The 22,047-nt window shown below is 34.0% G+C and overlaps 1 protein-coding gene across 3 annotated transcripts; it reads right to left on the bottom strand.

Annotated features, from left to right (window-relative positions):
• Positions 1 to 1,980: 1,980 nt before the first annotated feature.
• On the bottom strand, positions 1,981 to 12,118 carry LOC145044151 (methyl-CpG-binding domain-containing protein 9-like). 3 transcript variants are annotated; one of them, XM_078992984.1, is made up of 12 exons: positions 11,054 to 12,118; positions 9,686 to 10,110; positions 9,263 to 9,341; positions 8,764 to 8,805; positions 7,336 to 7,380; positions 6,395 to 7,240; positions 5,837 to 6,322; positions 4,845 to 5,504; positions 4,672 to 4,749; positions 4,017 to 4,424; positions 2,833 to 3,672; positions 1,981 to 2,431 (listed from the first exon to the last, which is right to left on the bottom strand). In XM_078992984.1, exons 5-12 carry the CDS (start codon positions 7,351 to 7,353, stop codon positions 2,123 to 2,125), a joined length of 3,645 nt encoding a protein of 1,214 aa, XP_078849110.1. In that variant the 5' UTR covers positions 7,354 to 7,380; positions 8,764 to 8,805; positions 9,263 to 9,341; positions 9,686 to 10,110; positions 11,054 to 12,118; the 3' UTR covers positions 1,981 to 2,122. The 3 variants fall into 3 exon arrangements, with proteins under 3 accessions (XP_078849110.1, XP_078849111.1, XP_078849112.1); XM_078992985.1 differs by lacking the exon at positions 8,764 to 8,805; XM_078992986.1 differs by lacking the exons at positions 8,764 to 8,805; positions 9,263 to 9,341; positions 9,686 to 10,110; positions 11,054 to 12,118 and adding an exon at positions 7,806 to 7,925.
• Positions 12,119 to 22,047: the final 9,929 nt, after the last annotated feature.

The raw sequence follows: 22,047 nt of genomic DNA, 5'->3' as shown, positions 1-22,047 counted from the left end.
CGGGGAGTATGAGGGGCTTGTTCACAATAACTTCGAGCAAGCTATTGGTTTGAATTTAGAGTCTTGGATTTAATGATTTTTTATATGGTACATCGTACCCAATCGAACCGAAATGAACCTACCCCCCCCCCCCCTCCGTACCGGATTTTGGGGACCTAGCGAATTGCAAACCGCGAACCCGTTCCCGGAGCGAACCATGTTCCATGTGACTATGCTTTCGCCATTACCATAGTGATTTTCAGAGGACAAAAATTAAACTCATATCAAACACCTAGAAAGTTCTTGGTTGAAAATGATATGAAAAAAAACTTTGAAACATTTCTCTTCCTTCCATCAACGATCGATTAGGAGTAAATAGGAAGAACATTGAATTCATCTCAATATTCGATTAAAGTACTTCAGAAAATATTACCATATTACCTGGAGCTATATGGCAAAATTTGTAGTTAGAGTTTACAAGAACTCCACATCAATTGAAAAACCCGAAATCCTGCAACTAAAGAATAAGATATCCTCCCATTTCCTTTGTTTGAAAAACTTTTCAAACAAACAAAAATCCCGGTTCAATGAGAGCTTTTAGATGCTCAATTTCGTCTATTCAACCTCATATGCAAGGAAGGAAACCATAATAAGACCCTAGCTTTGTTAAAAATGACGATTTAAGCGAAGTAGATGGGATTTTATCTTACATTAAGAATCAAATATTACATAATTGAAATGACCAAATTTTAGGGATTCATATTAATATCAAAAACCCTAAGGAAATTGGCGATATTTAAGGGCGGAAATTACGGATTTCAAAAACAAATGCGAATTATACTTATTAGGACGGGGATATATATATATATATATATATATATATATATATATATATATATATATATATATATATATATATATATATATATATATATATATATTGGTTACGTTAATGTGAGGCGACCTAATTTTGTGAGACTATGACATACAATCTTACCCACTCATTTTGTAGATATAAAAAATATTTTTTAAATGCAAAATAATTAAAAATTTTCAAAAAAAAAAAAATTTAATATTATTTTCATCATTTACATTTTACAAAAACATAATAAAATAAAAATAAAATAAAAATTATCGTTTTTCTACATATTATAGTTGAATATTAGAATATTTTAATAGAATATTAGATTATTTTTACATATTTGACAAATCTAAAATATTATAATATTTTACATATTCGAAAATTTACAGTGTAGTATTCTGATAGAATATTTCACATATTAAAAAAAACGATAAATTTTATTTATTTGGTATTTATTTATTTTAATTTTTTTTAGATAAAGAAAATGATGAAAATAATAATTAAAAAAAGAATTTTCAGATTTTTACTTTTAATTTGCATTTTAAAATTATTTTTAGTTTGCATCTCATGGTCTCACAAAATTAACATGGTCTCAAATGATATATATATATATATATATATATATATATATATATATATATATATATATATATATATATATATATATATATATATATATATATATATATATATATATATATATATATATACACACGGAGGTAAAATGTCAAACTTCAAAAATTATGTGTCAAGTAACATCCAATGAAACTATATACTATTCCCCAAACCTCATGTGAATTAATATAAGTATATAATAATCATTATCTTTGTAAAATGGATTTTGAATGATTGTTTTAACTTAAAAAATTAATTTTCTGATCATTAATGAAAAATGGCTTCTGCATTGTTGTTTTAATTTGCAAATTTACTTTTATGATAATTAAGTTGGAACCAGGTACAAAGACATGAATACCCTGTGAATTAATATAAGTATATAATAATCATTATCTTTGTAAAATGGATTTTGAATGATTGTTTTAACTTAAAAAATTAATTTTCTGATCATTAATGAAAAATGGCTTCTGCATTGTTGTTTTAATTTGCAAATTTACTTTTATGATAATTAAGTTGGAACCAGGTACAAAGACATGAATACCCTGTCCTCAAAATAACCTTGAAAACTTGTAACTCCGATAAGCTAAAACTTTTGCAAACACAATCTTTCATAAAACACACATATAAACTCCAAACAAAAACTAAAACACGGGATAAACATTCGGATTATGGAGTGATATTTTGGATTTGCTCCTTGATTTCTTGTTTATCTAGTGGTTTCTTTGGTTTCTTTCTTTGTTCATTGGGTTTGTCATCGGGGTGTTTCCGTTTCTTTGATAGTTTTTGGCTGGAAGAGGTGGCGGTGTTGGTTTTCTGGTAGTCAATGGCGGCATCGAGTGTGTAGATACGAAGAGCAAGGGCGGAGATGGTGGATGTCTTGGCAGCAGCCGCCATTGATGACCAGTACCACCACCATGTGTTGTTGATATAATCTGTCTTGATCATGGTTTCCAATACCATAGTTGCTTCAACCATCTGCAATCCAAAAACATAAAAATTAAAAATTAAGAAAATAATAATAATAATAAATAACTAGTATTTTTACTTTGGAATTCATTCAATAAAATACAACTCATGCTTAACTTATTTTCACAAAAATGATGAGAATTCTCACTTTTACTTTATTCAAAGAGAACTAAAACTAACTAGCGGACATGAGGATTATACAAAATTAGAATGTAAATGAAGTGAACATCTGGATAATGTGGAAAATATGAAAAACATCATAAGATAGGATTTTAAAAGGAACATCTGGTGGATGTTCAAGTTATATAGCAATTATGCTTTTTATCAACACCACACAACTTCACACATAATACATGTGTTGTGTATGTGTATGTGTATATATATAAACATGTATGTGTGAGTCATTTTACCTCATATACGCTATTAGCTGATTTAACAAATGCACACCATTCAGACCTCAATTCAGAACTTGCCCTAGACCCTCTTTTTGCTCCATCGGGAAGTGCAGCTTCCATGTCCAACAGATTCATCTTCAACAATCTTAATGTATCACAACCAAGGCTGAGTCGACCGGGTCCCGGTCGATTCACCAAACCCAAATCCAAACCACAATCACACTTGTTCTTCTTATGTTGTTCAAATTCAACATTTGTGAAAAAGGTTTCATGGCATTTAACACAGTGGTATCTACATGGCAAAACGGGTTCCAAACAATCACACCTATGCCATTTTGCCATGTTCTTTCTTCTTGGTTTCTTCACTGAATCTGGATCTGTATTGTATTTCGCCTCCAGCAACTCACTTGCCTTTGTAGCAAGTCCGTTGTTATACGAAAAGACCGTTTCGTCCTTGATAGAATTTGCTCCCGTTTGTTGACCATGTTTTGTGATTGACTTTTGCCACTTTGAGACCGACTTTCTCAATTCTCTTCTGTTCAGATCGTTTCGTTTAAGGTAGTTGATGAGACTCTTGATTTGTTCGTCGGATTGGAATAAACGCCATGTACCGGAATCGGAATCACACATTCCGGTCTCGTTGACGATGATTCCGTGATGTGTGCTTGTGTTTGTGTTTTGGAATCCCCAATAGAATCTGTTCTCAGAATCAATGCCTAAAATTTCCTTGCGTAAAGAGAGCTCTTCATGATTAACATCTGGCTCTTCAATATTCACAACCGGCTCTTTCACATTCGTGCGGATAAGACTGGTTTTCAATAGCTCATCGCATAGAAACTTGAGCAACAAGGTTTTCTGCATAAAGAAAAACGTATGAGTGAATGACCATCTTACCCTTTTGTCAAAAAAGTGATGATGATCAACAAATTATTGTTTATCTGAAAACTGCACAAACTTCTAAATGACAAAACTTTAAAAGTAATATGGCTGGCAAGAAATTACAGATTGGTAGGATTTAGGTAAAGGGTAATAAGGTAAATAGAAAGGTCTAAATGAATGGAAAAGGCAACCCACCTTTCACTTAACATATTAAGAATTTCTATTTGTATTAAGTCAAAAAGAAACACACCTACAATCTTTTTTATAAATCATTTATCCTGACAGGATTAATCTAAAGAAAGAGAAAGAAAAAAACTCACCTTATCTGCATCTAATTCCCAATACTCATTTTCCTTCAAGGCAGTGGCTATATCCAAAAGCTTAATTGTTTCTTCACAATTTTTATCAACAAATTGTAAAATATTTTCAAGATCTTCTGCTTCGTTTTCCTGCTGAGGTGGCACACAAATGGGACAAAACCAGTTGCCTTTTGGGATTTCAGAAAGAGGGGGAGTCAAACAGTATGTGTGATAGTATGCTTCACACCTATCACAAATAAGTACTTTTCCATCATCTTTATTAATCCCACATACATTGCAGATTCTTGTTTCCCAGGGTGCTTCGGGTATTTCAGTTGAAGTTAGAATCTCTTCAAGCTCCTTCTCTATTTCCTCAATAGGTTTTCTGTTCATGCTATCTTCATAAAATCTCCTAAACAGAGTCCCTACCTGCATTAATAAAATCACCTTAAGAAATCTTATGTTATGTTTTTTTAGCCTTATTACAACGTTGTATACATAAGTTAACAGGTTTCTATGCCACGCCCTCGTCCATAAATGTGTAATATAGTGCTGACATGGCAAAAAAAAGTTTGGTGATATCATTTGGACTGTGAGGAAGGATCTGAAAGCACAACATTGTACTATAATAATAATAACAATAACAGATACATGAAAAGTACATTAAGAAACAAACCTCCTTTTCATATCGCGATTTAAAAGTACGTGACATTTTATCCACCAATTTAAATTTCCGGCGTAAGTTAATCCACACCTGAAAATCAAAAAACATTAAAAAATGAATCCACAAAACAATAAAACCTTAAAAACGAAACAAACAAAAAAAAAAGGTTAAAGAAAATATCTAACCTCCTTAACATCCTCAAGATATGCTTCATGTGAAGCACCATATGCCCCATGAAACAATCTCAAATCAATGGTTCTTAAATCAATAGGACGCATCGACACAGATCCAAAAGCAACTTTTAAATAATTATCATTACAATTTAAGTCCCTTCCAACAAGATCAAAAAGATGTTTTTCCTTTTTATCAACAAGAATCTTTTTCTTCTTATCATAAGCTGCTGCCACCTGGCGTAATACCACACGACACTTTTTCATCACTGTATTTGACAACATCTTGGAGGTTTTGATGTCTTCAATTCCCATGCCAGGTGGCGATGCTGTTTGCGGGCCATCGGATACTCTTTTTAAAACATCGATTACGGCTCTCTTAGTGGGCCCAGATGCATTGCCCTTGTACACGTCTTTTGAAATGGAAGCTTCTAGAAGCTTCTTTGCCCATTCGGGTGGGTTTTTCTTTAAAGATTCACGCACACAGTTCCGAATTCGGGACCCCACATTTGTAGGCAGCTTTCTTACTGGATCAAGCACTTTCGCCCACTCTGGAATACTAAAATCTGTTTCCAACCTGTAGTTTTCCAAATTGTCAACTTTAGTCCCTGAAGGTAAAATACTCCTTTCTCTTTTCCGTTTGCCAAACACTTTCTCTACAGCTCTTCCAAGCAACTGCAAAAAAAAAAAAAAAGGCAAAAACAATAATCAGACATTAGACTTGGTGTGAAATTTACATTTTTGGTCCCAGAGTAAAGCCGATTTATTTTTGATTCTTATTTGAGGTTTTTGTAACATTTTTGGTACCTATTATAAGTAAAACGGAATATATTTTTGGAACCAAAACTGCAGAAATTACCTTATACTTGGAGATCAAAAACAGTTATTTTACTTGAAACAGGAACAAAAAATGTTACAAAAACCTTAAATGAGAACCAATATTGCCGAAAATAATAATAATAATCGGAATCAAAACAGTTATTGATTTATATAAGTAATAAATTCACCTGTGCGTCCACATCAGAGCCAGCAACGCCAGCTGGCGATCCAGAGAAAATAGCATCATCACCTTGCAGACAGCGAATGAGCTTCGTCTTATTACCAACAGCAGTGTTCTTAGATCCCATAAACAAGCAAGCCAAGATATATCTTCTAGCCACTTCTGGCCACGTCAGCGGATTAATCGGAAACATTTCTAAATTTACTTTTTTATCCTTGTCCTTCTCTGTATCGTTAGCATCACCGGTTACTTTGAAGGCCTTAGTCAGGAGCTTACTCACTAGCATAGGTAGCAGTGCCATGTGGACAGTAGTCAACTTGTCAACCTTATTTTTAACACAATTCATTTCTACTGTTTCCAGAAATGCCCCTGCCCCGTATCCATATGTAACAGGCCATGGGGTAAGATAAAGCTCATTTTCAAGATCTTCATACGATAAACAATCTTCTTCCACTTCGAGAACTTCTTTAAAACGGCATAAGAACTCATATACCTGTTTAGAAAAGAAGAAAGATCAGAGCATGTTATGAAAAGACAAGAATACCCTTGTACGAATAATACATACCTGAAGAAGGTCACCTGTTGCATTAGAAGACAGCCTTGAGGAAATGAGACTCCCAACAGGAAAAGGCTCCACGTCCTTTATTTTAATTTTTTTATTTGAAATTGTTGAAGATGAATCACGTAAACGATCTTTGCATAATATATATCCTGAACAGGCTTCTACTCCAGGGAGTTGTTCTATAAATTCTTGAACAAACTCAATGTCTAATCCAAATCGATACCCTCTCAGCCAATTTATCAATAATTTTGAAAACTCACGAGTCTCCTTGTCACCATGAATGACAGTCGGCACACTGACACATTGTTGCGAATGTAAAAAGTTCTCCAGATCTATGCTAACCTCCTGCGTGAAATGAACAGATGACAAGAAGCTTAAATCTTCCGCATGCCTACAGTAACACTGTAGGCCACCGTTCCGGTTGATAATTTCTTCGTGAACATCAACAATCATTTTCAGTATCAACTCCCATGTTGAAGATAATGATGACCCTTCAAAATATTGGTCACCGATTACATCTTCATACACCTTCTCATCACCAATGTCGTGATCTATCTCGGTCAGCTCGGTCACAACATTGTCATGCTCCTCAAGGTCTGCTCGACATAGGATAGTTTGACCATATTGAAGAGGTAATTCTGAGCAACTCGACCTTGTGATTTTGAAAAGGGGTCCACCTTGACCGTTATTCGACACCTCACATGTAAAAAGTGAGCCTGTAAGCTTTTCATGCCAACAGGATTTATACCCAATTGGCCAAATATAATTGGCACCGTAGTATAATGGGCTTGCAATGATTTTTCCAAATGAGAGTATATAAAAGTCTTCATATTGGACCGGAAGTTGAACCTAAATGTAAACCATAAACATTATCCAAAATGTAAATAATCGACAAAAAAGAGATGAACTAAAAACGATGGTCAATAGTAAACAATCTGACTTACATTGATCTCGTGTGCCATCAATCTGATATCTAAATGAAGCGGAACCTACGACAAGTGAAACAAGTCAATCAATTGAATTACATTCAAATTCAAATTTAGGGAAATGATATATTTCTGCAAATTGGCAACTATTGATTCGATTTGTCGATCTAAAAGAGAAGATTATTTGGGATCTCACATTACTAATTAAATCATTTGGAAATTGTAACAACTTGAAGTAAAAAATGTCATGCCAACAAACCCACTTAATCCCTAGATTTAATAAAGGTGAATCGCTTCTTGATTTCACCATCAATTCAAAAATAGAGAGTATCTTGAATTGACTAGATTTATGATTGTAAAGGAATGCAAATGACTTAAAACTAGAATACCTAGTTTTTAAGGCTTCATGAAAAAACATTCATCAATAAGTAGAAAATAAGCGATCGATAGATAAATCAATAGAAAAGATATAAAATGAGGACATTCACCTTCTAACCTTCGACCTCCTCTATTAGGATTTGTTGCCTATCTCTCAGATTTAGGGCTTTTAGGGCTCTTAGGGTTTCAGACTTTAAATTGAAATCCTCCTATTAAATAGATGCATTTTATAGACCTACACAGATCAGGTTAAATCAATGAAATCTTACAAAGAGGGTAATATGGTAAATTCACAATACTCGGTCTTTTTACCAATTTAATTGATATGGCAAGCGGCAAAAGACATAATCTATTCAACTCTTTGCTATATAGATTATCGACTTAGTAACAATTACCAAAGTACCCTTAACTTGGAATGCTATATAGATATTCGACTTAGTAACACTTAGGCGCTGTTTGGCAAACTAGTTGAAAAACTATGTTTTATCAATAAGCTATTTGAAGCTAATTTATCAATAAGCTAGCTTATAAGCTACTTTATAAACTATGATAACTACTTTTATGGTTTTACCAAACGCTAAATTACTATAAGCCAGATTATTTTTGCCAAACATGGCCTTAGAAAGATCATTGTAATCTAACCCTGATTTCTCTCACTGTGTGTCTATTGATCTTGATAGAGAAGCCCGAATTTATGTTTCTTTCTTCCTTTTTGTAGGATTTGAACTATGAAATCTTGTTTTGTGTGTTGGAATCAATCTCATGGCATGAGAAAGGCGTTGTTTGGTCACATATTATTTTAGTGTTACAAACAAAAATATTGTTAATAATTATAAAGAAAATGGATATAGATATGAAAAAATGGGAATCATTCCAACATTTCATCCCTTCATGCCAAAACGCACCAACCAACAATATAATGCTGACTTTTTAAGAAGAAATAACACCAAACATATGATGGAGAAAATGAATTTAAATGGTAAAATAATTATTTAAAAGATTTAGTATATTTCATTCCAAATTGGATAAATAAAGCAAACCCACGAATGGAATGGTAATGGATCATACCGTTACTTCATTACATTTTTCCCCATTCCTATCAAGAGAAGCCTATAGCAATAAAAATATGTTATTTTCTTCATTATATTCCACCTCATTATGCAAAGGAATGTTATAGAAAACAAACATAAAACCAAGAACAAGAAAAAAAAAAAACAAACCTTTAATTATTAAAGCAATAAGATAGAAAGAAATTCAACCAATATATTGAAATGACCGGAAGGATAATCAAACAAACATGACAAGAAATAAGTTATAAGAATATAAAACTACGAAGAAGAAATATATACATTGTTCCTAGTTACGCAAATTAAATAGATTGACCATAACTATAACTAATAACAAAGTTCAATTATTACGGAGGCTTATGTTTCACAATGTACACTTTATATAAAAACAGAATTTAGATTTCAACTTCGATACAAAAATCTTCTACAATTTAGATTTTCTTACCAAAACAAAGAGAACCAGAGAAATAATAATAATATTGATAATAATAACTTGATACCTTCAATTGCCATTGCAAGTAGCCAAATCTTTGATATGATTGTGCCTTCTATGCATATCCATTTACCAAAAACAACTACCTGTTATGATTTCAAAATTGCTTCATTAGTAATGTGAAATCCCAAATAATCTTCTTTTGTTAGATTGAAAATTTGAATTAGTAGTTGCATATTTAAAGAAATAAATCAATTCCCCAATTATCGTTTTGATTGCACTTCAAATGAATGGTTTTGTTACAATTGTTTTAGGGCCAGATTCATTTAGATATCAGATTGATTACACATAAGATTGAGGTATGTTCATTTTTCTGCTGTCACATTAGGTTTTTGTCAATTATGTTCATTTTGGAAGATGTTTGTTTACCATCAATTATAAGTCTTGTTGGCACGGAAAAATATAAGTCTTGTTGGCATGAAAAGCTTACCGGCTCACTTTTTACATGTGAGGTGTCGAATAACGGTCAAGGTGGACCCCTTTTCAAAATCACAATGTCCAGTTGCTCAGAATTACATCTTCAATATGGTCAAACTATTCTATGTCGAGCAGACCTTGAGGACCATGACAATGTTGTGACCGAGCTGACCGAGATAGATCACGACATTGGTGATGAGATAGTGTATGAAAATGTAATCGGTGACCAATATATTAAAGGGTCATCCCTATCTTCAACATGAGAGTTATTATTGAAAATGATTGTTGATGTTCACGAAGAATTTTATCAACTGGAACGGCAATGTCCACGAGTGTGTTACTGTAGACATGCGGAAGATTTGAACTTCTTATCATCTGTTTATTCTATGCGCCACGCCAGCATAGATCTGGAGAACTTTTTGAGTGTCAATGTGCAATCTGTCGTTAAAGGTGACAGAGACTAGTGAGTTTTTAGAGTTGTTAAAAATTTGGTTGAGAGGGATGTATATTATGCAAAGATCATTACTTGATTCATATTTAACAACTTCAAATAAAAATAACTTACTTTCTCTTTTACATTCCACTCATCAGTGAAACCAAAATATGCAGAGTACGTTATTTTTTAAAAAAAAGCATAACAATCAAGAACAATAAAAAATAAACTTTATGAAAGAAAAACACAACTTCAATTATTAAAGCAATAAGAAAAACATAAAAGCAGCCAAGAAACTGAAATGACATTTTTTTCAGTGCAAAAAGGAATGTGAGGTTAATAATAAGGATGAACAAGAAGATAAAATTCAAATAAAACGAGAAGAAATAAGTACTAAGAATATTAAATACAAAACCAGAAATATATTTAGATTTTAGACGGTCAAATGTTGCGCAAAATAAATAGATTGAGCATAACCAGTTAAGTAGTCCGGGAGCTTATGTTTCCTATATTTATTTTATATAAGTATTTCGCGCCAAATTATCTCAATTCAATATATTTATTTCGGTAGCTTATTTTCTTATCAATCCTGTTAAGAAAACCAAAAGCAATTATGAAGCCACATATCTACAATACATGAGACTTACATTATCATTTACTATTATTACTCAATACTATCACAGCTAGGTTTCATATAGCAATGGACATTATTGTATAATAATCACTATGACAAGAATCATGTTAAAGATGAATGTTTTATCAACTGCAAGGTGACTAATTTATTCTTTCATAAAAGAAATTATGCACTAATTGATCTAATTTAACAAATCAGAAATTTTCAATCCTTATCGATTTTCTTGTTAGTTGGACTAACCCATTTGGCATCACAATTCAGATTTCCTTTTTAAAACACAGAGAACCAGAAAATTAATAGTAATAACTTGATACCTTCAATTTTCGTTTCCGAGAGAAGTAGGCTAGGATTTGATACCTAACGTACAACGATCATAAAGCAGCCTATCAATCAACCACTATCCGCATATCCCCAGACCAAGAACACCTACAGTGGCGCCGCCTCCATTCCCGCCCACTCAAAAGGGAAACCGCATGGCGAAGCGTCAGATTCTCCAAGAAGAATCCCCAGTGTATGGTCTCCGGTGGCAATTGGAGACACATCGTTATGAAATGATCTGAATAAGAAGAAAGCCGCGTCTTCTATGCCATTGAGTTCCAAAGAGGCGTGACGAAAATAGTTCCGTCATCCAACCAGGTTTCCAGGCGACATGGCCGCCATTGTTTTGTTTACCAATAGGTATATTCGGCACTTCAGATAGCAGCTTTGGGTTCCCTTTTATTCATTTTCTAAAGAGAAAGTTATATGAATAGTCCCTATGGTTTGAAATAGTTTGTCATTTGGTCTTTAACTTCTTTTTAAACATGGAAGGTATTATGATCTGTTTTTTTTCTATGTTTCTGAGTTTTTATGTTTCTGATCACTCGCATCCGACAACTACCGTTAGCCAATTCCGCCAACCACGGTCAACCCACTTCAGTAGCCTCCGGCAATCGAGACAAAACAAAATCAAAACATACAACCAAAATAATATCTGAAATTAAACCTAAAATGCCACTTGGAACACGTAACTTTCTCGCCATCATCTTCATTTATTCAACAAGATCTTCAACCCGTTAAATGAACCGGAAGATCCAAACCACACAAATTATTAAAACCTTATTGATTCTTATCACTAAGAAATGATATCATCAAATTAGAGTACTAAAAATAAACAAAATCGAGCTACTAACTTAGGACCTACCAAACGTCATGTCAATTGACACTTTAATTTTGTAAATTACATGTGGATAAAGTGTTTAATAACTTACATATTCTCGCCAAGGAAAGTATATGACACAACCGGTTCAAAAAAAGAAGAGAGGCCATGCTGTTGTGAACCTTGGAATTTGTTTAGATGTTATTTGCTACGAAAGAATAACAATACACGACGGCAAAACTTGTTAACTACACCCTTGCGGTCAAGAGGAGGCCAACGGTAGCCATGGCTTCTTGACCAAATCTGCAGCCCTCATTTTCTATCCGGTGGTTTGTGGATTTTTCGAAAAAGACTTGCAATGGTGGGTGATTTTAGAAGGGCGAAAAAAAAACAACATTTTTACAAAGAAAGAGGGTAGAGATGGAAATGAGAGAGAGAATAACATTAGGTGTCGGAGTTAAATAACATATTAATATTTTTCTGTACTTAATAATAACATAAAATATAGAATTAAATAATAATAATAATAATAATAATAATAATAATAATAATAATAATAAGATAGAATAGGTTTTTTTGGGTATGATATGACCAAAAACGCACCAAAACTAAACCATATGGACCTTCCAAGTTAAAAACAAAAATAAGAACTAAACACATAAACTATCCAAATCACATGTAATTTGACACAAGGTAGGATATATGTATCAAAAATAAAAATAAAAAAAAATATTTTTGAGGAAATTATACAATTTTTCATTGGTTCAAGTGTCAAATTAGACCTTTAGAACATATTTTCAAAAATTAACTTTGATCCTTCATCATACATATAAAAGTTGCACGCTTCGTCCAGATAGACGGTTTTGATGCAGTTTTAATTTGTACCACATCTGAAATAACCATAATGCCTTTTAAATAAGTTTCCTAATTTTTGTTAATGTTTTTTGTAACATCCCACAAATTGTAAGGTAAAATTTTCATTTTTAATTCAACCATAAACACCATTTAGTCTTTTTCATCATCAAAAGTATATCAGATTAAAAATATTATTAGAGTACAATACCAAAATCATAAAGTTGCGAAAACATGAGTGGATGCATTATGATCAAGTCGGGCTCTTTCCTTTCGAACTAGAAGTACCTGAAACCATAACCATAAAACCGTAAGCACAAAGGTTACTGAGTTCCCCAAAATACCACATAACATACATACAATAGGCCTTGCCCCTACAATCATCGAGCCCCAACCCGGAATACAAACAAACACATACAAGACATGATAGAGTCACTAAGACAACTACCATAACACATCCTAGTGGGTCGGCATTAGTGCCTTCGGCCCACGAGTTGTAATGTCCCGAAACCTCATGGTAAAAAATTAATTTTTAATATACTCAAAACACCAATTCTCTTTTAATCGAACATTTAGAAGTATAACATAATAAAATAGTTATCATAGTACAATCCCAAAATCACTAATGCCAAGGCCTGCCCCCTAGTCTTCTGATAAAATAAGCCAATGGGCCCGTATTGGTGCCTTCGACCCAAAGTACAATAAGGAGACTCACCTCAAACCAAGATAACCGAACACTTGAATCGTTACTACTGAAAATGTCACACTAACATCATCGAAATAATATTCCATAAATAAGTGACTCCCAATCCAAACGAGAATTCTAGTCCAATAAACAAACTTTCAGGGTAAAAGTCCATTTTACCCTTTTCCTTACTTTGCCAAAATTCAAAGACCAATCCACTAGCATCATAAGCATAAACCCCTTAAATGGCACCACACGGCCCAATGAGTCCCAAATATCCAAATTGTGCTCAAACCCATCACGGGGCTAACCCGAGAAGGGCCAATATCCTAAAAGGCCTAAAATATCCAATGGTCAACTCTGGTCAAACTTTTGGTCAAAGGTCCAATGTCAAAAAACTCAATGAATCTAGAAAACGCAACAGTTCACGTACTCAATTGGTACGCTCAGCATACACCCACTAGACTCATTAACGGTCGTCTACTAGGAGGTATGCCTTGCGTACTCCCCTTGCCCACAATCTACTTAGAAAAAGATCTTAATCCTTTAAGCCAAAACATCTAATGCTCAGATCTAGTTCGAAACATGCTTTAATCCATAAAGTTGTTAACTTTGAGCTTTTACATGGCCTAATGGGTCCCAAATCGATTGGAGAAGAAGGCCTGAATCAAGTCCAAGAATGGAGAAAAGAACAAAAGTTTAATCGTTGAATGTTGACGTCGGCACAACCTTGCAGGCGTGATTGTAGTCTTTAAAATCGCAAGCATGATTTTTTAGGGGAATAGGGAGATGGACCGTGAATAGATGGATAGCAGAGTTGCACTTGGATTTAAATGGAGCATCTTACAATTTGGGGCCCTAAGCCTTACCTTTACAGATTGAAGCATAAGCTCGGCCATGGTAGCAAGGATGACATTCAAGTTCAACACCATGATGAGGATGAAGACTTCATTGATCTTGATGAGGAACAAAACAACATAGGGATGGATAAAACAGAGTGGCAAAGTGAAATTCAGATTGAATTTGAATCTGCAACCAAAAGACATTGTTTGATGACGTCCGCATTACTGGATTGGCTGATAGCAAAAACCCAGGTTGTGCAAAAAATGGTGTGTAAACATTGCAATATAAAGTCTACAAGCTCTTACGCTGGAATTCACACCCATTTTTTTGGTATTGTGCCTGGAAAAAGGGATGATATTAGAAGATGGCCCGCTATATTGAATGATCGAGAGAAGTATCTAAGATTGTAACAGAAGGTGAAGGAGGTTGAAAAGGTCAGAATGTCAAAATCATTAAAAAGTTTTGTGATTAGTAAAAAACTGAATTCTTCATCTTCATCCTCCAAGAAACCAACCGAAATATCTTTTAGCATAATGGAGAGAAATCTTGTTGATTTTGAAAATCATGAGGGGCTTATGTGCTAATGGATTTTTTTTAATGTTTTAAGGAATCCAAATCTTTGTTAGATGAAAATAGTTATTAGAGTACAATCCCAAAATCATAAAGTTATGAAAACATGAGTGGATGCGCTGTGATCAAGTCGGGCTCTTCCCTTTTGAACTAGAAGTACCTGAAACCATAACTATAAAACTATAAGCACAAAGCTTACTGAGTTCCCCAAAATACCACATAACACACTTATAATGGGCCTTGCCCCTGCAACCATCGGGCCCAGCCCGGTATACATACAAAAAAATACAAGACATGCAAGAGTACCTAAGACCATTACCATAACACTTCCTAGTGGGTCGGCATTAGTGCCTTCGGCCCACGAGTTGTAATGTCCCGAAAACCTCATGGTAAAAAATTCATTTTTAATATACTCAAAACACCAATTTTCTTTTACTCGAACACTTAGAAGTATAACATAATAAAATCATTATCAGAGTACAATCCCAAATTCATTAATGCTAAAGTCTGCCCCCTAGTCTTCTGATAACATAAGCCAATGGGCCCGCATTAGTGCCTTCGACCCATAGTATAGTAAGGAGACTCTCCTCAAACCAAGATAACCGAATACTTGAACCGCTACTACTGAAAATGTCACACTGACATTATCGAAATAATATTCCATAAATAATTGACTCCCGATCCAAACGAAAATTCTAGTCCAATAAACAAACTTTTAGGGTAAAAGTCCATTTTACCCTTTTCCTTACTTTGCCAAAATCCAAAGACCAATCCACTAGCATCATAAGCATAAATCCCTTAATTAAATGGCACCACAAGGCCCAATGAGTCCCAAATATCCAAATTGGGCCCAAACCAATCATGGGTCTAATCCCAAGAAGGCCCAATATTCAAAAAGGCCTAAAATATCCAATGGTCAACCCTGGGCAAACTTTTGTTCAAAGGTCCAATGTAAAAATAAAAAAAAACAAAAAAAAAACTCTATGAATCTAGAAAACCCAACAGATTGAGTAGTTTACGCGTACTCAATTGGTACGCTCAGCATACACCCACTAGACTCATTACCGGTCGTCTACTAGGAGGTATGCCTTGCGTACTCCCCTTCCCCACAATCTACTTAGAAAAAGGTCTTAATCCTTCAAGCCAAAACATCTAATGCTCAGATCTAGTTCGAAAACATGCTTTAATCCATAAAGTTGTTAACTTTGAGCTTTTACATGGCCTATTGGGTCCCAAATCGATTGGAGAAGAAGGCCTGAATCAAGTCCGAGAATGGAGAAAAGAACAAAAGTTTAATCGTTGAATGTTGACGTCGGCACAACCTTGCAGGCGTGATTGTAGTCTTTAAAATCGCAAGCATGATTTTTTCAGGGGAATAGGGAGATGGACCGTGAATAGATGGACTGCAAAGCTGCACTTGAAGATAAATGGACCATCTTACAATTTGGGGCCCTAAGCCTTACCTTTACAGATTGAAGCATAAGCTCGGCCATGGTAGCAAGGATGACATTCAAGTTCAACACCATGATGAGGATGAAGACTTCACTGATCTTGATGAGGAACAAAACAACATATGGATGGATAAAACAGAGTGGAAAAGTGAAATTCATATTGAATCTCAATCTGCAACCAAAAGCCATTGTTTGATGAAGTCCGCATTACTGGATTGGCTGATAGCAAAAACCCAGGTTGTGCAAAAAAATGGTGTGTAAACATTGCAATATAAAGTCTACAAGCTCTTACACTCGAATTCACACCTAGTTTTTTGGTCTTGTGCTTGGAAAGAGGGATGATATCAGAAGATGCCCCGCTATATTGAATGATCGAGAGAAGTATCTAAGAATGTAACAGAAGGTGCAGGAGGCTGAAAAGGTCGGAATGTCAAAATCATTAAAAAGTTTTATGATTAGTAAAAAATGAATTCTTCATCTTCATCCTCCAAGAAACCAATCGAAATATCTTTTGGCGTATTGGAGAGAAATCTTGTTGATTTTGAAAATCATGAGGGGATTATGTTTTAAGGAATCCACATCTTTGTGAGATGGTGAATGCAATTAATACGGAACCAAATGGTTACAAACCTCCTTCAAGTGAGTAAGCTAAAACAACTTTACTTGATGAATGTGTACGATACGTTGAAAATGAAATCACACCGTTCAAGGACACATGGTATTCGCAAGGGGTGTCTATTGTCTCTGATGGCTAGTCTAATGTCAAGCATGAACCGCTCATCAATGTGCTTGTTGTAAACAATAGGGGGTGATGTTTATGTATTCTAATGACTTTTATGAGGTCGAAAAAACAGGAGTTACGATTGCAAATTTTTGCAAGGGGCTATTGATGTAGTTGGATCAAGAAATGTTTTTCAACTTGTCACCGACGACGCCTCAAATTGTAAAGCCACCAGAAGAGAAATTAAAAAGGTAAATAAACATATCTTCTGCTCTCCATGTTCTGTTCACACCCTGAGCTTAATTTTTAAAGACCTTGAACAAAAATTTTACTGGTTGATGGATACATACAAGAAAGGAAAAAGAATTGTCTAATATTTTCGCAAGCACTCTCAAGTCTTGACTATGTTTAGGGAAAACTCTAATTTTGAGTTGTTAAAAGTGGGGAAGACTAGATTTTCTTCACACTTTGTTTTGTTAAAAAGATTAGTGGAGTGTCGGGAGGCTCAGCTACTACAATCTTACTTAACTCGTGGAGGGATTGGGTTAAACAAGGTGACGAGAACACCAGAAGAGTCGGACTTAGTGTTGTTGAAACCATAAGAAATGATGAATTCTGGGAAGTTACTGATAATATTGTTGCAATAAAAAAACCAAATTTTTTAATGATAAAGTTTTGTCATGGTGATGGTCCTAAAATAGGAGAAATATAAGAGAAAATGTACAATATGCTAGGAGATATTAAAGATGTGATGTAAGTTAACCTATATGCTTCTTATTACTCTAAGGTTAAGAGTATTGTTTTAACAAGATGGAAAAAATGACCATTCCTTTACATTGTGTAGGATTTGCATTGAATCCACGATTTTATGATAAACATTATCTGCAACAGTTAGCCCCAAGTGGAATACCACAAAAAGCTCCAAATCTTAACTAAGAAGTTATACTAGGTGTGATGAAAGCCTTTGAAAGAATCACTAAAAATGAAGACGAAGAACGTGTTTTGCGAGAACAGTTTGCAAGTTTTCATATAAAGAAAGGACTTTATTCCATGGTAGCAACACAAATAGAGGCAGTGACAATGGAACCAATCGACTGGTGGACAAGTTGTGGTTCAAAAACCCCAGAACTGGCAGATGTTGCTAAAAAGGTACTGTCACAACCTATAAGTAGCTCTTCAGCAGAGCTAATTTGGAGTACTTATTCATATATTCACAATGTGAAGAGAAACTGTCTCAACTGTAAGACGACGAATAAATTGGTATATATTCATTCAAATATTCGGCTGCAATCTCGTTTCTCTAAAGAGGACAATCAGGCCCTCATAAAAAGTGGGACATTGATCCTGATAACACAAACTTGGAAGGTTCAAGTACAAGATTGGAACATATGCAGTGGGAAAATTTAGTTGAACATGTTGTTGACAACGGGAATGGAAAAAGACAGAGGAAAGAGTAATTTTAAATGGTTATGTGACTCAATTAATTTGAACTTTTTGAAGTTTTTTGTCTAATAGGTTACGTACTAAAGAATTTTTATTGATATTAAATATTTTATTATTAATATCAAAATATTTTGTTTGAATTTAGAGTGTTGGACTTAATGATTTTTTTTATGTGGTACATCAATGGTACATCGTACCCAGTCGAACCTTTGGTCCTTCTCTTTGGCTTAAACCCCTCCCTTAGCTTGGTTTTGGCATTTAAGAGCTTGCATGCACGTAAAGTTTGCAATATTACGTGGAAACAATGCCCTAGGAGGCTAGATCTGTAATTTGGAGCTTTGGGGTAGCTTAAAAATGTCTAAACACAAAAAGGACCGAAGGGACTCGAGTCCCTTAGCCAACTCGACGAGTCGGGTAAGGTTTACCCGTTTTCAAGATTTTGAGTGATTTCGGTGAAAGATTAGAGTTTTCGGCCTATATGAGTTTTCGTTCTTCTTGACAATAAGGAAGTCGATGAGTTACTCAGGTAACTCGCCGAGTTGACGAATTACTTAGGCAACTCGGCGAGTTGTTGGATGCACTCGACGAGCTGGGGTCAACATGGACTGTTGACTTGGACTTAAGGTTGACCAAGTTTGACTTTAAGGCTGTTTATGGTATTTTGGGATTTTGACAAGTTGATCACATAATGGTTATAGGCAGTTGAGTTGGAACTGCGCATTGGGACTCATCTGATCCTATTTTATCAGTTCAGCATTCTTGAGAGGTGAGTCTCCTCACCATACCAATAGGTCGAAGGCACCAAGGCCGACCCATTTGTGATAAGTGGTACACTAGCTGAAGTTGTATTATGTGATATGATAATTGGTTATGTGCTAGGGAGTATGCTAGTTTTATATGTGGTATGCTCGTATGGAAATTCATGGCGGTTCCCATGGTAATATGCTAAGACCATGAGGAGGTTCCTATGGCATTTAGTATAAGTCCTTGGAGGGTTTCCATGACTTCCTAGTTTGTTTACATGTTTAGTCTATATGATATTTATATGCTTAAGGAAGACCATGCGGAGGTTCCCATGATAATGAGCCAAGACCACTTAGGGGTTCCAGTGGCAGCTAGTAAAAGACCACGCGGGGGTTTCCTGTGGCACTTGGTGTAAAAACTTGGATGGCGTCAACGGCATCCCTATATGTTTATATGTGTGGCTTACGTGGTTCATATAGCTTTTGTAGCGAATATAATTATGTGATTATGTGGATTATGTGGGGTATGCTCTAGGGAACTCACTAAGCATTAACTTACAGTTTGTTAATCTATTTCTGGTACTTCTAAACCTAAGTGCAAGGGCAAGGTATGATAGTGCGGCATGCACTCTTCCGAGCGTTTTTATGAGACACTCTGATATTGGAAATAAAATTGTAGCTGTTATGAATTTGAAAACAATTGTTCTTGAGATTTTGTGATTTAATGGAAATGTTTTGACTATTTGAAAATGAAATTTTCTTTGAAAATTTGAGTCGTTACACAAATATTCGGCTTCAATCTCGTTTCTCTGAAGAGTACAAATCATGCCCTCAAAAAAAGTGGGACATTGATCCTGATAACACAAACTTGGAAGGTTCGAGTACAAGATTGGAGCATATGCAGTGGGAAAAGTTAGTTGAAGAGGTTGTTGACAACGGGAATGGTAAAAGATAGAGGAGAGAGGGATTTTAAAGGGTTATGTGACTCAATTATTTTGAACTTTTTGAAGTTTTTTTCTAATGGGTTACGTACTAAAGAATTTTTATTGAATATTAAATATTTTATTATTAATATCAAAATATTTTGAGAGCGTCTCGCTATTAAAAAAAAAAAAGGTTTATGTAATCGGAAAAATGGTTACAAAACGACTTCTGGCATCACCGAAAGGATCGAAACCACATTCGTAGGCCGAAGAGATTTATGCTCGCATACGGAGTCTCCAGAGCCATGATTACTACAACCTTCCTCCCCAGAATAATCCCGGGGAGTATGAGGGGCTTGTTCACAATAACTTCGAGCAAGCTATTGGTTTGAATTTAGAGTCTTGGATTTAATGATTTTTTATATGGTACATCGTACCCAATCGAACCGAAATGAACCTACCCCCCCCCCCTCCGTACCGGATTTTGGGGACCTAGCGAATTGCAAACCGCGAACCCGTTCCCGGAGCGAACCATGTTCCATGTGACTATGCTTTCGCCATTACCATAGTGATTTTCAGAGGACAAAAATTAAACTCATATCAAACACCTAGAAAGTTCTTGGTTGAAAATGATATGAAAAAAAACTTTGAAACATTTCTCTTCCTTCCATCAACGATCGATTAGGAGTAAATAGGAAGAACATTGAATTCATCTCAATATTCGATTAAAGTACTTCAGAAAATATTACCATATTACCTGGAGCTATATGGCAAAATTTGTAGTTAGAGTTTACAAGAACTCCACATCAATTGAAAAACCCGAAATCCTGCAACTAAAGAATAAGATATCCTCCCATTTCCTTTGTTTGAAAAACTTTTCAAACAAACAAAAATCCCGGTTCAATGAGAGCTTTTAGATGCTCAATTTCGTCTATTCAACCTCATATGCAAGGAAGGAAACCATAATAAGACCCTAGCTTTGTTAAAAATGACGATTTAAGCGAAGTAGATGGGATTTTATCTTACATTAAGAATCAAATATTACATAATTGAAATGACCAAATTTTAGGGATTCATATTAATATCAAAAACCCTAAGGAAATTGGCGATATTTAAGGGCGGAAATTACGGATTTCAAAAACAAATGCGAATTATACTTATTAGGACGGGGATATATATATATATATATATATATATATATATATATATATATATATATATATATTGGTTACGTTAATGTGAGGCGACCTAATTTTGTGAGACTATGACATACAATCTTACCCACTCATTTTGTAGATATAAAAAATATTTTTTAAATGCAAAATAATTAAAAATTTTCAAAAAAAAAAAATTTAATATTATTTTCATCATTTACATTTTACAAAAACATAATAAAATAAAAATTATCGTTTTTCTACATATTATAGTTGAATATTAGAATATTTTAATAGAATATTAGATTATTTTTACATATTTGACAAATCTAAAATATTATAATATTTTACATATTCGAAAATTTACAGTGTAGTATTTTGATAGAATATTTCACATATTAAAAAAAACGATAAATTTTATTTATTTGGTATTTATTTATTTTAATTTTTTTTAGATAAAGAAAATGATGAAAATAATAATTAAAAAAAGAATTTTCAGATTTTTACTTTTAATTTGCATTTTAAAATTATTTTTAGTTTGCATCTCATGGTCTCACAAAATTAACATGGTCTCAAATGATATATATATATATATATATATATATATATATATATATATATATATATATATATATATATATATATATATATATATATATATATATATATATATATATATATATATATATATACACACACGGAGGTAAAATGTCAAACTTCAAAAATTATGTGTCAAGTAACATCCAATGAAACTATATACTATTCCCCAAACCTCATGTGAATTA

The sequence above is a fragment of the Lactuca saligna genome, chromosome 4 (assembly GCF_052625555.1).
Source record: "Lactuca saligna cultivar CGN05327 chromosome 4, ASM5262555v1, whole genome shotgun sequence".
In the NCBI taxonomy this organism is placed as follows: domain Eukaryota; kingdom Viridiplantae; phylum Streptophyta; class Magnoliopsida; order Asterales; family Asteraceae; genus Lactuca; species Lactuca saligna.
Note: the sequence above shows the minus strand (reverse complement) of the source record. Positions and strands in the feature narration are given on the sequence as shown.